Source organism: Phalacrocorax aristotelis, chromosome 4 (assembly GCF_949628215.1).
Source record: "Phalacrocorax aristotelis chromosome 4, bGulAri2.1, whole genome shotgun sequence".
Lineage (NCBI taxonomy): Eukaryota > Metazoa > Chordata > Aves > Suliformes > Phalacrocoracidae > Phalacrocorax > Phalacrocorax aristotelis.
This window is the reverse complement of record NC_134279.1, coordinates 16,256,097-16,269,594: the sequence shown is the minus strand read 5'-3', so window position 1 is coordinate 16,269,594 and position 13,498 is coordinate 16,256,097. Positions and strand designations below refer to the sequence as shown.

Below are 13,498 nucleotides of genomic sequence, written 5' to 3'. Positions count from 1 at the left end.
TTCACAAGCTGTGGAGACGAGGCGCTGCAGTGCACTCTGTAGGCAGGATGTGATACTAATTGCAAGTTCTTTGCATTGTTCAAAATGTTGTACCAAGTCAAGCACAAGTTAGCTAAGTTAATATGGCACAGATCAAAGGCGGCGGCTAACTCATTTTTTGCCTGTGAGAAAATGAGGTTGAAATACTGCGCACTGAATGATCCAGCTGCACAGACCAGCCCGGAGCTACTGTTAGGAGGGCATCTCTCCCTGCAAAAAGCAGGCAGCGATGCCAGACCCTGCATCTCACAGCCCACGTGGTTTACTGGCTCAAAATGCTTTGAAGTTCATTCGTGACCTGCTCCATGACAGCAGAACAGCATGCCAGGCTGCAGCTGTCTGCAGGTATGCTGAGATGTACAGTAGTTCCCCCGTAGCTGTTAGAGAGAAAACATTGTTTTTCAGTGTATGAGAAGATTTTAAAAATGGAAATCCCTGAGTGAGAAATAACTGAACCTATGAAAAGTGGACATAAGCGATGCTATATAACCAAGATACAGCTTAGGATGGCCATGAAAATTCCTTCTGTAACTACTGCTTGAGGGCATACTTAAATATAACTAAATATACTACCTAATATATAACTTATAAATATAACTAAATATATAACTAAAGCCTCCAAAGAGTTCATGAAAGGAGTTAATGTTAAACGCAGTAAGCATAGACAGGTAAGTTCATTGGTAAAAGTTCCTTTTCTTTTACAACCAAAGAAATCACTTACAGTCAAATACCAAGAACGCAACGTCAATTCTGGTGCTCATCAGCAAAGGAACATGGTAGGCCCAACTGCATCAAAGCCTGGTTTCTAGTTAGAAAAACACTGTTAGCCGCCAGCGTTGGCACATAATTAACTGCCAACATAGAACCCCACATTCTTTAGCATTATCAACTTAGAAAAGGATATGAAAAGGGATTGAAGAATTAGTAAAATATTTCAACATTTGGGGATCTTAGGCTGTTCCTCACCAGACAAGGTCAAGTTCTGCTCTAGCAGTCATTCTCTTCTTGGGGAAGATTACTTTAATTGGATTTTGATGCCTCCTCATCTTCCACTGTCCTTATCCAGCATGACTTAAATCATTCTTTTCTGTCTGCTTCCTCTGTATCGGTACAGCCTATTCTACACACTGCCAAGTTCTGCTGGCTTCAAGCTCTACAGTGACACTTACGAAGAGGGAAAAAAACCAAAACCAAACCAAACCAAAGAGACACGTTCACACTGTGTCATCGTGGATGACCATACTCATGTTCAAAAAGCAAAACCATAACAAGTAGTAGAAATTTACTCCTCATGACAATACATAAACATGTTACTCATTAGTTACCGCTCCCATGTTAAAAACGTTTTATTCGGCTGCAAATGTTGCGTCTTTCCAACAAATGCAAAACAGCTTTTTGGTGGTAAATAGCAGGTATTTATTTGAAATGAAAAAAATACTTCAGTACCTGAACTATTGCATTTAATCATGTATTGTTGTAATTGTGTTACTCTACCTTTTTGCATTGGAGACAAATATACAATGAACATTCAGATATCACAGATTGCACACTAGATAGTAAATCGTCAGGCCTTTTACGTAACCACCAAAAAACAGATATTGGATTCTGCAATATAGTACAAAATTCCACACTCCAGTCTTAGCCAGTTATCTTCAATTTACTCCTGATGCTGTACAAATAAATGGCCATTTAACTAGGGCTTACAAGTTAATAACAGGACAAAAAAATATACATTGCACTGACACAAAAAGTCAGCTGTGTTAATAGTCATGCAACAAGTAACCAAACTTGCTGAAATTAAAAATACTTTCTAAAAACAGTTTTAACTGCATAAATATTTTATACACAGTTCATTTACTGAAACAAAAGGAGTCTTTAAATGATACAAAGCAAATATAAGTTTCTACCAATTTTATACATAAGAAAGTGCAAAATAACTTATCTAAAGTGTTTTGCTATTGAACTGATGAATGTCGGCTGGAGGCAGCCAACCCCCTCTCATAAGCATGACATTACAGTTGCACACTACATACGAATGTTAAGAGTACATGAATAAGTATACTACAAAGAACAAGGCAGGAGAAGACACGTGAGGTACTTGCAGAGAATACAGTCTACTAATGTTAGTGTACATGAGTATATTTTTGCTCAACAGATTTTTACATGGAAAACAAAGCAAGTGTTTGCATTAGAAGCTCGAAAGAAATGGCAGAAAAACCCACTCCCAAGTGAACAAAACAGTTGCCCACAGCGCCAGCTGCCAGAGGAAATATGAGCAGGTGTGGTTTACCCCCTCCACCTCCGACAAGCAACAACATGGTTGTTGGAACAGCGCAACTGAGGAATTAAGTCAGAGGGCTGTGGTGATTTGTTTGCAAAATGTAAATCGGGACTAGCCTCTACACTACAGAATTTGTAAAGAATAATGACCTTGATTTTTCTAGTATGCTGCCAAACATCAAAAGTGCAGAGCACCTCCTGTACAACGTGCTTATGTAGCTGAACGCAGTCGACTACATCTTCACGGATGGCCCGCTAGCTTCATGACCCCATGTTAATACTATATGCCAACTGTTTGCTTTAGTGTTTAGATTAAATCTTGTTTTTATTAGGGTTTAATTATGTAGCTGTACAAGTTCCAGTCTGTAGAAAACAAGACTTCCTTGAATTTGGTTTTGATTTGAAATCTGGAGGCAAGAAGAAGAAACCTCTGTGGACTTAAAGGCATTTAAGAGCTGTTGAAAGAGCCTTTTCTTCAAACTGAAAACATTAAGGCCAGTAGCCTGTCTTCTGAACTATGCTGGTTTCGCATCATTTTGGGAAGGGTGAAGGCAATGTTAGAGAGAACAGCCGAACACAGAAATTCCAGTGCTCTGCACGTGCTTACCGAGGACGACTTCTTGTTTTTAGGGACAAATCTGTCAGGGTAGCCATGTGGCATGGCTACTTGATCATCACTCTTTGGATCCAAAGGGACCTATTTGGGTCAGCTAATCTCAACAAACCTGCATTTACTCAACAGTGTGCAAGGGCTCTAGAGAAGCCTTTCTGTCCATTTGGGGACCTAGAATGCATACTGCAACAAGAATATATCTCATTTTACAGACCAGCACATACATAATAAACAAACATGTATCAAAATACATATTTAACCTTCAGTGCATAAACAGGTGATACCAGGGTAAATAGTAAGTGGTCAGGATTAACAAATTATTCACCACTAGAAGCTCAAATCAAGAGAAGACAGGTGTGCACCCACAGTGCCAAGGGCCTTCTGGAAGGAGCTCACAGCACCACAGAGGATCTGGCATTTTCGATGGTGCAATTCCTACGACAGTGCCCATTTTAACCATTTGCTGTCCCAGGGCCAGAGTCTGCCCAAATCATTCCAAGCGAAGGATAATCTCATTGTCTCAAGTGAAGACACTCACTGAAGCACTAGCAGAGCAAAAGTGGGGCCACCTGTCTTCAGTTGGTTTGGGTCATATCCTTACCGCTACTTAAAAGAATCCATTGTGAATATACCTAGATCCAGATCAGTTTGTCACCCATTTACAAAATATATACATATATGTTAAAAACCAAAACCAAATCAAATGCCAGACTTCCCCCTGTCCCCCCCCCCCCCACCCCCAAACCAAAAACCCACTGGCAAGACCTCATTCAGAAAATAAGTCCATGGGCCTATCTGATGCACGTGTTCCTATCCCAGTGGATATCAGTGTCTTTACTTCATCCCATATGTAGTGCAAAATAAATGACAGAGTAGTAAAAAAATACTGCAATTAAATTCATATCAGAACTTAAAAACCATAATGGAAATCTACTGCTGTCCTCAAGTTGGTGCCATGTGCTGAAACACGAAGATAGCTCTTTACAAGCATTTCTGACATGACTAACATCACCCTGCTTTAGAGCAATGCCTATTGTTCCAAAAGTGTTTGTTTTTGCAAACAAGCTACAGGACAACAGCAGTAAAATTTTATGCACAAGGAATTCATTCTGCACCTATATGCGAGCCAATTGCTATTGACTAAAGAAGGTAAAAGCTGGTTCTTGCACTGCATGAATCAGCTGCTAATGAACATTAAGTAATTAACAAAACTGCAGCTCTGACACATGTATAAAAGAGGCCTTAGTAAATATGAACAACACTGAGGTGGTAAATAGATTGGTATAAAATGCAACACAAGTGTACAATTTAGTTCCTGGTTATCTTACAGCTAGAATAAAATACTCAAAGTCCTATTCTCAAAAATGTTTTCTTTTGAAAAAATCCATGTAATTCTACGAATAGCCTTACTTAAATTAAGATACTATAGGCAACTGAAAGAACAAACATGCACAGACTGGATTTTTAACAGAAATATGCATAATGCCTTTGAGTTTTCTGGTTTTTTTTTTGTTGGGTTTTTTTGGTGGTTTTTTTTTAAACATTCGTATTTAAATTGATAGATGAGATAAAGATGCCTCACAAAGTATAGTGGTTAATCTGAAGTCCTATGTAACAGGCAGTTAAGTTCATATTTAGATAAAAAGGCCATTATACCTATTTACAATATACACAGTTGCTTGCGAAGAAGGCAGATTTACAACTATCTTCTAAAAAGCCTTCCCCTCCCCCTCCCCCCGATAAAGAGAACTAGCTCTACAAAAACAAGACAAGAACAGGTGTTTAGGGTAAGAATTTTCTCCATAGCCACTTCAACATAGGTTTAGGGGTTGACAGTTCTATTGGATGTGTGGTTATTAATCATGTCTTCCTGGGCCTTGCTCTTCACTTCATTATGCTGTTAGCCTCATTCACCTTCTGTCAACACAAATCAATTCAATGATCCCTTTTTACTTTTAGTGCTTAAAACTCAGTATAAACTTAAGTGTAAACAGACAATATTCTAATCCCTTCTGATCACTGTACGATACTGTCACTAGTTCTTGGAGTGATGGTGGGGCTGGATGGGGTCTCTATTTGCCAGGACCCCATCAATTTCTGGGCCCCTCCTCTGAACCCCGCTCATGCTGCAGGTTGTAGAAGCAGTTCTGGCAGACCCTGACTGGTGATGAAATCTTCAGACGCTTGATTTCAGACTGAAACCTACTGCACCTGTAGAAGAAAACAAACATTGCTGTGAACACAGCTCTTCTCCCAACCTGGCCATTTTCTACCTAGGTGTGGAAATCAGCATCATGACTATAAATACCAGAAAACTGTCCAAACTTATCTGGCAATGCAGTCTGGCAGAAGCAGAATTTAACTTGTGCGATCACCACAGAATCAATGCAATGACTGTGTGAGAGGTAGCTTTAAAACAGCTGTTGTCACCAGTCTAGGCTCAAAGTATAGCTACAGAGATGAATTTAGAAATAACTGTCTCTGAACCAGTGGTGGACCAGAGAAGAGACTACCATCTCAGCTCCTGGGCGAGGGCAGCTCCATGTCATACCTTTTCCTGTCTGAGGCTGCATGCTACTGGCTCCTAAACCAGCATCCTTGCAGTCCTGCTCACAGTTTACATTTTGACCGGGTTGCTTGTAGACTGACAAGAACAACTAGATGCTGCGAAAGAAGTTTGGGTTTTGGGGTTTTTGGTGTTTTTTTGTTTTGTTTTGTTTTTGTTTCATTTGTCTAGAGTTTTTCCCAGATGGGAGACAGGGAAGTTTTCAAAGCTGCAAGCAGATTTCATTCTCTCCTGATACGTTTCTTGCTAACTGGATTTATAAAGGGGCTGGTCTGCCTTTTCTAATTCCTCCCTGGAGGTTTTGAGAGTTCTGGTGTTTTTTCTTTATCAGTTCTGTTTTGGTAAGGGAAACCTCTGTCTTTCAGCAGAGTTCTGTGGTATGCAACTTAGCTTTACCCAGCCTAAAATTCTGTACGGAAAAGAGCCCAAAGGAGACTGTTGGGTAGCTTACTTTTGGCAGAAGAGCTGTCCACAGTTCCTGCAGTGGTGACGCCTCTCAGTGAGGGAAAAACGGACTGCACAGCCCGAGCAGCTGTCTCCCCCCTCGTCCTTCACCCAGTGATCAGCTGCAGATCGGCCAGGCTGATCGCTTACAGACCAGCTGAACACTCTGCCTCGTCCATCCCCAATAAGAATTCTGCTGTGATCCCTGCAATAAAAAAGCAAAAGCATTCCTGCACCAACTCCAGCACAGTAACGCACAGACATCGATGACCGATTTTACATGTTGAATATGTAATATGTTAAACTACTGGCATAGTAAGTAATGCGCAAATTAGCCTGGTCTGACTGAGAAATGGAGCTATTACAACACTCTGTGTAACATAAGGCAGCTGGATAAGTCTACTTAATTTTTGTACTTTTTAAAATCTCAGTCCTTGAACAAGGCTGCCCTAAACAGAAGCACGACGAAACAGCATTATGCAAAGAACAATGGCTAGCTCGTAGCGCTTCCCGCTGACAACACTGAAAAAATGTTTTAAGCAATCACTTGCGAGCTACTTACTTAGAGATGCCGAGTGCAGTGATTTCTGCTGGATGTGCATTGTCTTTGCGATCAAATGCCGTGTGCATAGTTAGTTTGCTTCTAAACACCAGCTGACGCTCCCATCTGTATCCTAGAAATAAGCGGGAAGTAGGAAGGGAAAAAGCAAATTTGCTCGTTCTCATTTTTGTTCCCTCCTCCCCAAACATACCTGTATGTGTGACTTTGTAGAAAGAAAAAATCTCCCCACACAGCCAACTCTCTCTGACTCAAGTTCCACTCAGGGAAAACACATTTTTTCAACTGATCCCCAATGCAGGTAAGAAAGGAGAGGATATAAAACAATGCACAGAGGCCCCGATTTCTCTAAGTGCTGTTGGGAGCTGCAGGGAATGGTGACATATACAGGGAAGCCCTGTACCAAAGCCTCACAGGACTGGGATAGCTTAATTTTTTTATTTATTTATTTTATTTTTAAAGTCAAGATTCAGATTTCCAACTGTCATTAATCTTCTTCACAAAAGCTCATATGATGCTGTGTTCTGGGTATGTGACTAAAACAGTTTTGATGACATACCAGTGTTTTGGCTGTTGTTCAGCAGTACTTGCAGAGTGTGAAGGTCGTCTCTCTTTCCCCACTCTGCTCTGCCTCCTACTCCCCATCAGGAGTTTGGAGGTGTGCAATAAGTTGGGAGGGGACACGAGCTGGACAGCTGACTCAAACTGACCAAAGGGATATTCCACACTGTATAACATCATGCTCAGCAATAAAACTGAGGAGTTTTTGGGGAAGGCAGTCATTTGTTCAGACACTGGCTGGTCATCATTCTGCTTGCAGGAGGTGGTGGGTGGTTGCCTTTACATCATTTGTTTTGTCTTCCTCTTTCTTTAACTTGACTCATGAGTTCCCTTGCTTTTGTTCTTTCTGTTCTCTCCACCATCCCACTACAGGAGGTTGTGGTCGTGGTGAGCGAGCAGCTTAGCTGCTGGCCAGGAAGCTTCTCAGGAAAAATCTGAACAACATGCAATCTTTGCACACAAATTCTCTCTTCACTGATTGTTTTGGAATTTATTGGCCAACCCTGCTCAAAGCTGCACAGACAGAGAGAGACTACCTTATGGGTCAGTGCTGACAGCACAGTTATCCAACAGAATAAGTGCGCCCTATTTCTTTTACCTGGTTTAAGCTTGCTGTAGTGCCGTGCTTCAGCATAGCTGGGGTGTGGGTGGTTAACCTGAGCATGGGGATGCATTTTTGCTTGTCCCTCAGAATAATTCACAAAGATAAAGCCATCTTTCTCATCCAGGCTGAGCTGGTCTGACCAACGCCTGGAGTCATCAGAGCCGCTGTCTGCTGACCATGCTGCTGCTGCTGCTCTGTTTGATGATGACCTGGGCCTGTGGCTGGTGCTGCTTGGTTGACTCTGGCTCTCCTGCAGTTTTGTGTCCTGGCCTAGGCATGGATCATCTGCCTCAGAGTCACTGCTGTCCTCTTCATGGGCTTCCTGCCCTGGTTTCACCCAACAGGAAAGAAGACATTGTTAGCAAAGCTGCCTATAGCCTGAGATTTTTTTTCCCCTCTTCCGCTGCTGCACTACCTCCAACCCAACAGGAACCACCACAGCATGACTAGAGGAAACTGCACACGGGCATCTCAAAGCCTTTGCATAGGATTCAGCTCCTGCCAGGAATCGCACTATTCATCTTTTTTGCACTGGTCTGTCAGAAAACACCACTCCTTAGCTGAAGCTATTTCCTCCTACAATAGTCTGTCTGAGGTAGGCTATTATAGATACAAGTACAATTTTCAAAAATGCTCAAGTTCGCAAAACCAAATCTTGCTGCCTTTCAGCAAAACTTACACAAGTAAGCAGAGTCAGCTATGCTGGGATGCCAGTTGACTAAGAAACATGATGCAGATTTGTTAGTAACAGGTTTTGTTAACACAAAAAAGCATCTGCCAAAGATATTTATATTCCTAGTGACACTGAAAAAAACCAGAGACATGTATTTATATAATAATTACTAATGAGTATCATGTGATCCAGATCCAAATCCAGATCATATCTTCAATACGAAGAGGACAAGAGGAAGATGACATGGCTAAATAAACACTCGTCAAACACAGACCAAAATCTTATGACAAGGAAAAAATCATATGGCCAGCATTACTTGCCTAAACAGCATGCTGCTCCATCAGTAGATTTTTAAACTCTGCTGTTATGCTATAATTCCACTTCAAAATAATAATAATAATAAAACCTAGCTTTTGGACAATGGTAGCATCCATTGGGTTCACCAATAGCAGAAACAACCACACAGAGAAAAGTTCAGTCTTCACAGAACAAGCTATGATGGGCACTATTTTTTCTTACTCATAGCAGTATGAAGCTACCATTAAGCAAGGTGGTGAACAAAGAACTCAGATGTTCTATTTATTATGCTCACTGGATGTGTATTGTCTTTTGAGACAAAATCCCCATCGTCCATTCTGCACTGTATAACCACAGGATTTTACCCACGCATAGCAAAGATCAGATAGAAGGCAAACACAAAACACTTGTCAGGAGACATACCAATTTGTGCTTCCTGACAATCCTCTTGCATTTCCAGCATCTCCACAGGCTCTGGAGCTGGTGTTTCCGGTACTTGCAAAAACTCCATCCGCCAGAACTGGAGGGACAGGGGATAAGCAAAGCGGCACATATGAACTCTCAGCATTCTTCTGAGCTACTTCTAGAGTTAAAGTGGCTTATTAGAACTGTGTGTTTGCACTGGTAGCACAAGAGGCAGGTCACATCTCCATACGAAGCCCTGTTTTTGGGGGCTAGATACTATAAGAAGACATCTGTGTTCATGCCTGAATCACAAGTGAACAAGTCTTGTGCTGTTATTTAACATCTTAGCTGTTCAAATAAAAAAAATCCACTCCACATAGCAATCTGACCAGCAGACCCAGGACTGCACACAGCAAAGTACTGAAAATCAGGTTAGACTCGCAGTGATCAGAGATGCCACTAAGTTCCTCTTTTCTTTCTAAGCAGCAAAATGAATTGCCTCAAGTCAAGGTGCGTAGAACAGAAATGGTGAATGAAAACTACAATTTCTGGGCATGAAAGCTGGTGACCAAAAAGTGACCAAAACAGAGCGGGAAGGAAAACATATGCTACTGACAATTGCTAGTTACCACATCAGTATGGGTGCATCGAAAAGGAGAAGGAAAACTGAAAGACTGCATAGGAATGTCAGCTCACTGAAAGAGTTTTCCATGAATCTTCAGTGTCCATCTAACTTGTGGACAGGATACAGTGCACCACCCTGTGCAGAGATGGCACAGCTGGTTCCAGCACCAAAAGCAGTCTGCATCATCTGCCCAGCCTGGACTCCCTCCTTCCTGCAGGACTAATTGTTCAAGTGGAGTACCCAAGTATAGCAGGACTGCTTTTGGTACCAGCCAGGACACTGCGTTGGATAGACAGGACTTCTCTAACTACAGCTACTACTAAGGCATAAACTTACTTTCCCAAGCAGTGGTTCCTGGTACTTACCCGGACAACTCCATCTGAATGTCCTGTTACTATGACATTCTGAGTATCCCACTCATTCATCTCTGACACAAAGCAACACATTATTTGCTGGCTTCGGCCAGTGAAAGTGTTTACGCTTGCAGTAGGGCTGCCATTAATGCTCCATACATGGATGTAAGTGCCAGCACATGATACAATATCCCCCTGCAAAGACAAATAACACCTCCATATTTCAATAAAAATATCAGGTTTTCTTCAGCAAAAATATAAGCCAGGCTCATTTATAAGCCAAGTTCAGCCACCAAGGCTGGCACTTTTCAAGATGTTCTATTGAAGCTGAGTTTGGCCACCTAAACAAGTGTTTAGGACTACATGCATTTTTTAAAAACTGTACATAGAAAACCAGACTTAGTAGCAACACATTTGTTGAATATACATACAATTAGTAGACCAATATCCTCCACTTTTCACAGCGTAACAACCTGAAAGTGTATTTTCAGTACTTTCCCTTCTCAGTTTTCAAAGACTCTGCTCATGTAGACTCCACTCTTTTTCACAAACATGTACCACCTTAAATTTCATTTGCTTCCTTATGTGGAAAAGAGCAAGGGATTGTCCAAACTAGTGCAGAGGGGAAATCAGAGCTACAATCTAAAACGCTGCCAACGCTACAACCACCAGACTACTAGCAGCTAATAAACTGTGCCTCTTGCTATCCTCTCCTTGCATTACAGCACTGTTTTGTCTTGATTTCAACCACTACACATCTGCTCTAGTTGCGACATGCTCCATCCAGCCCCGTGGACCAGCTACATAAAGTTTCAACTCAGGCAAAATCTTTGACGTGCATGGGAGCTGGGTAAATGGCAATCCATAACTTATAGGACCAGCAAGGAGAAAAGCTTTTAGGATATGTCTGTTTCTGCTATAATTGCCACTGCAGCTTCATCCAAGCTATCTTCTGCTTCCTTTAAATTAAGTGTAAGGGAACAGCGGCAGGTTTGACAACCTGCTTTGAATGCCACACTAGCTATACTGCTGCCAGCACTGTTAACAAGCCTTTCCGAGCTCAAGCTGCTCTGCATGCAATAAACCCATGTGCGTCTCTGGACAAAAGATGCAAATTATTCCCTAAACCAGCTCATTAGTTTTCAGGTGTGTTACACGAGTTTTGCCAAACTAACAGAAAAGCCTAGCTTGTTTTTCTTCGGTTTAACAACTTCTGACTCTCATTACTTTTCCCACTGCACATTGGTGAATGGTATTTGGTTCTTACCGTTAATTCATTTATACAGAGTGCTGAAACTGGAGCCCTGTGACCTCGAAGCTGTGTTAGAAAAGAGAGTTTATTCAAATCCCAGATGATGCAGGTGCGATCCCGTGATCCACTCACAATTATGTGATAAGCTAGCGATGCTGTTAAGCATGTGACAGTGTCAGTATGACCCAGTAATGCCTGCAAAACAGAAGTCAGGAGGAACAAGTTGCAATCAGGAGAGGACACAAAAATTACTACATTAAACCCAGTTATCTGAAAAGATTCAGGTAATGTAAACATAAATATCCTATCAGAAGATGCAATGACTGACAGCTATACAGTTGGCAACTATTTTCAAACTTGAAAATGACAGCAGTAATATTTTTTGCCATTTAAAAAGTACTCTCACAAATCCAAATTTCGAGGGTCTAATGTTATATAGCCTTCTACTGGAAAAAAACCAAACAAACCCAAACCAAAATAAATTTCCAACCCATTCTGCATCCTCCATCTGCATCAGTAGCCTATTTATAGGGTATGTGTTCCAGTCTGCACCTGAAATTACTTTCTGAAAACAGGGATTCTTACTAAATATAAAATGACTCCTATGCAAACTTCTGTCAATATTTGAGAAAAGATAAGAGACAAAGAGTTGCAATCAAAAGGGCAAAATCAACCAGAAGGAGGAGAAAATTACAAGCATCTAACAGACCCTGCTTTCACATTTTAGGCTTAACCTATCCATTGGAACAGGAATCTGGAATACAGTCAAATTATTGCACCCTACTCAGTTACAAGTCACTGGCTAAAGTACAGTAAATAGCTTTTAATATGCTATCCTGAAATTCAAGATACAGTGTATTATCTTGCACTGTTTTTTAGTAAAATGCTTTGGAAACACAGCTTTGGACCGCTGTTGGAGGCCACACAAGGGAAATTGTTACATAATTCTCTAAATTTCTTAAGTTTGAGAGGAAGCTTTCCTCCGGAAAAAGTCCTGCTATTAAGATGCTTACAGGAGCAGTAATGTTTAACACCCTAGCTACCTGTAACAATGATACACAGCTTCTACAATATTTTTGAGATAGTTTGTGGGGTGGGGGTGTTTTTGGTTTGGTGTTTTCGGGTTTTTTTGTGTGTTGGTTTTTTTTTTTGTAAACACAGAAGACTTGCTCTGCACTTTGCTGCAACTGACTCTATAGCACAGGTGCTCGTTTTTTAGATTAAAAGCTGATGTTTTGAATTAACAAAGCAAGAACAACCTAAGGTGGTCCTGAACAAGTATTCTCTGCTCCACAAACATCACTGCCAGAAAGAGCAAGGTTTTGCACAGAACTGTAATTTAAATGTATACATTTTAAAATAAAAATTAACTTAAAATTTTAAAAGTTAAATGAACCTTTAAGACAGTCTCCTTCACTGTGCTCTCTGACAGTTTTCAGATGGGGGTATTTTACATACAACACTACAATAAAGCAGATGATTTCACAAAATACCTGTATAATTGTTAACATTGCTATCAAATTCTCCATCTCTCCAAAGAGCTCCGGTGATGAACTATCCTTAAAAACAATACAATTTTAAAGATGCATTTTGCCCACTTTCAATGCAGATCAGTACCTGGACTACTTGGTTCTCCAAAGGTCTGCTGGACTCATGGTTACAAAGCTTACTATGTGAGCAATACCACTTTCATAATTCCCTTGATCTTGTAACATCATTTATGTAAAAGACACCTTTATTGTATTTTACCTGTTTCAATGTGAGGGCTTTAGCTTTTTCTTTGGAGATGCCCATTTCCCACACACACACTGCTGTGCTTGTCCCTCCAGTGATAACTAGTTTGGGGTTGGGGCAAATGGCACACAGTATCTGACCCCATTCTGACAAACATTCATAAACAATTACTGCCTAAAAATAAAGAAAACAAAGGAGAATTACTTGCAGAGTTAGTATTTGGTAGGATAAAAATAAAAACCTGAATGCCACCCTGCATGCTGGACCATTAAGTAACTAATATATCACCCTTATGCAGTTCTTCAAACAGAAGCAATTCCAGCCTCTGCCATAAGATGCCTCCCGAGAGAACATGAGAGATCAGCTTTAACTGCCTAGATTTAATTCATTCATGTTTTGCACACCTGGTAAAAAAATTATTAATTGGTTTACGTCATTCTGCTAGCCTTCAGAAGAAGGCCACCAGACAGGGAGCAATAAAACAGATGCAGTA

General features: G+C 40.9%; 1 protein-coding gene across 5 annotated transcripts in view; it reads right to left on the bottom strand.

Annotated features, from left to right (window-relative positions):
• Window positions 1-1,360: 1,360 nt before the first annotated feature.
• The window catches only part of WDFY3 (WD repeat and FYVE domain containing 3), a 179,852-nt gene continuing 167,714 nt past the window's right edge, over window positions 1,361-13,498 (bottom strand). For all 5 annotated transcript variants that reach the window (XM_075090410.1, XM_075090406.1, XM_075090408.1 and 2 more), the window contains 8 exons: window positions 13,021-13,179; window positions 11,287-11,466; window positions 10,032-10,214; window positions 9,060-9,156; window positions 7,661-7,993; window positions 6,505-6,616; window positions 5,950-6,147; window positions 1,361-5,143 (listed from right to left, as the gene is read on the bottom strand). In XM_075090410.1, coding sequence (XP_074946511.1) covers window positions 5,023-5,143; window positions 5,950-6,147; window positions 6,505-6,616; window positions 7,661-7,993; window positions 9,060-9,156; window positions 10,032-10,214; window positions 11,287-11,466; window positions 13,021-13,179 — 1,383 coding nt within the window. In that variant the 3' untranslated portion in view covers window positions 1,361-5,022. The remainder of the gene's footprint in view (window positions 5,144-5,949; window positions 6,148-6,504; window positions 6,617-7,660; window positions 7,994-9,059; window positions 9,157-10,031; window positions 10,215-11,286; window positions 11,467-13,020; window positions 13,180-13,498) is intronic.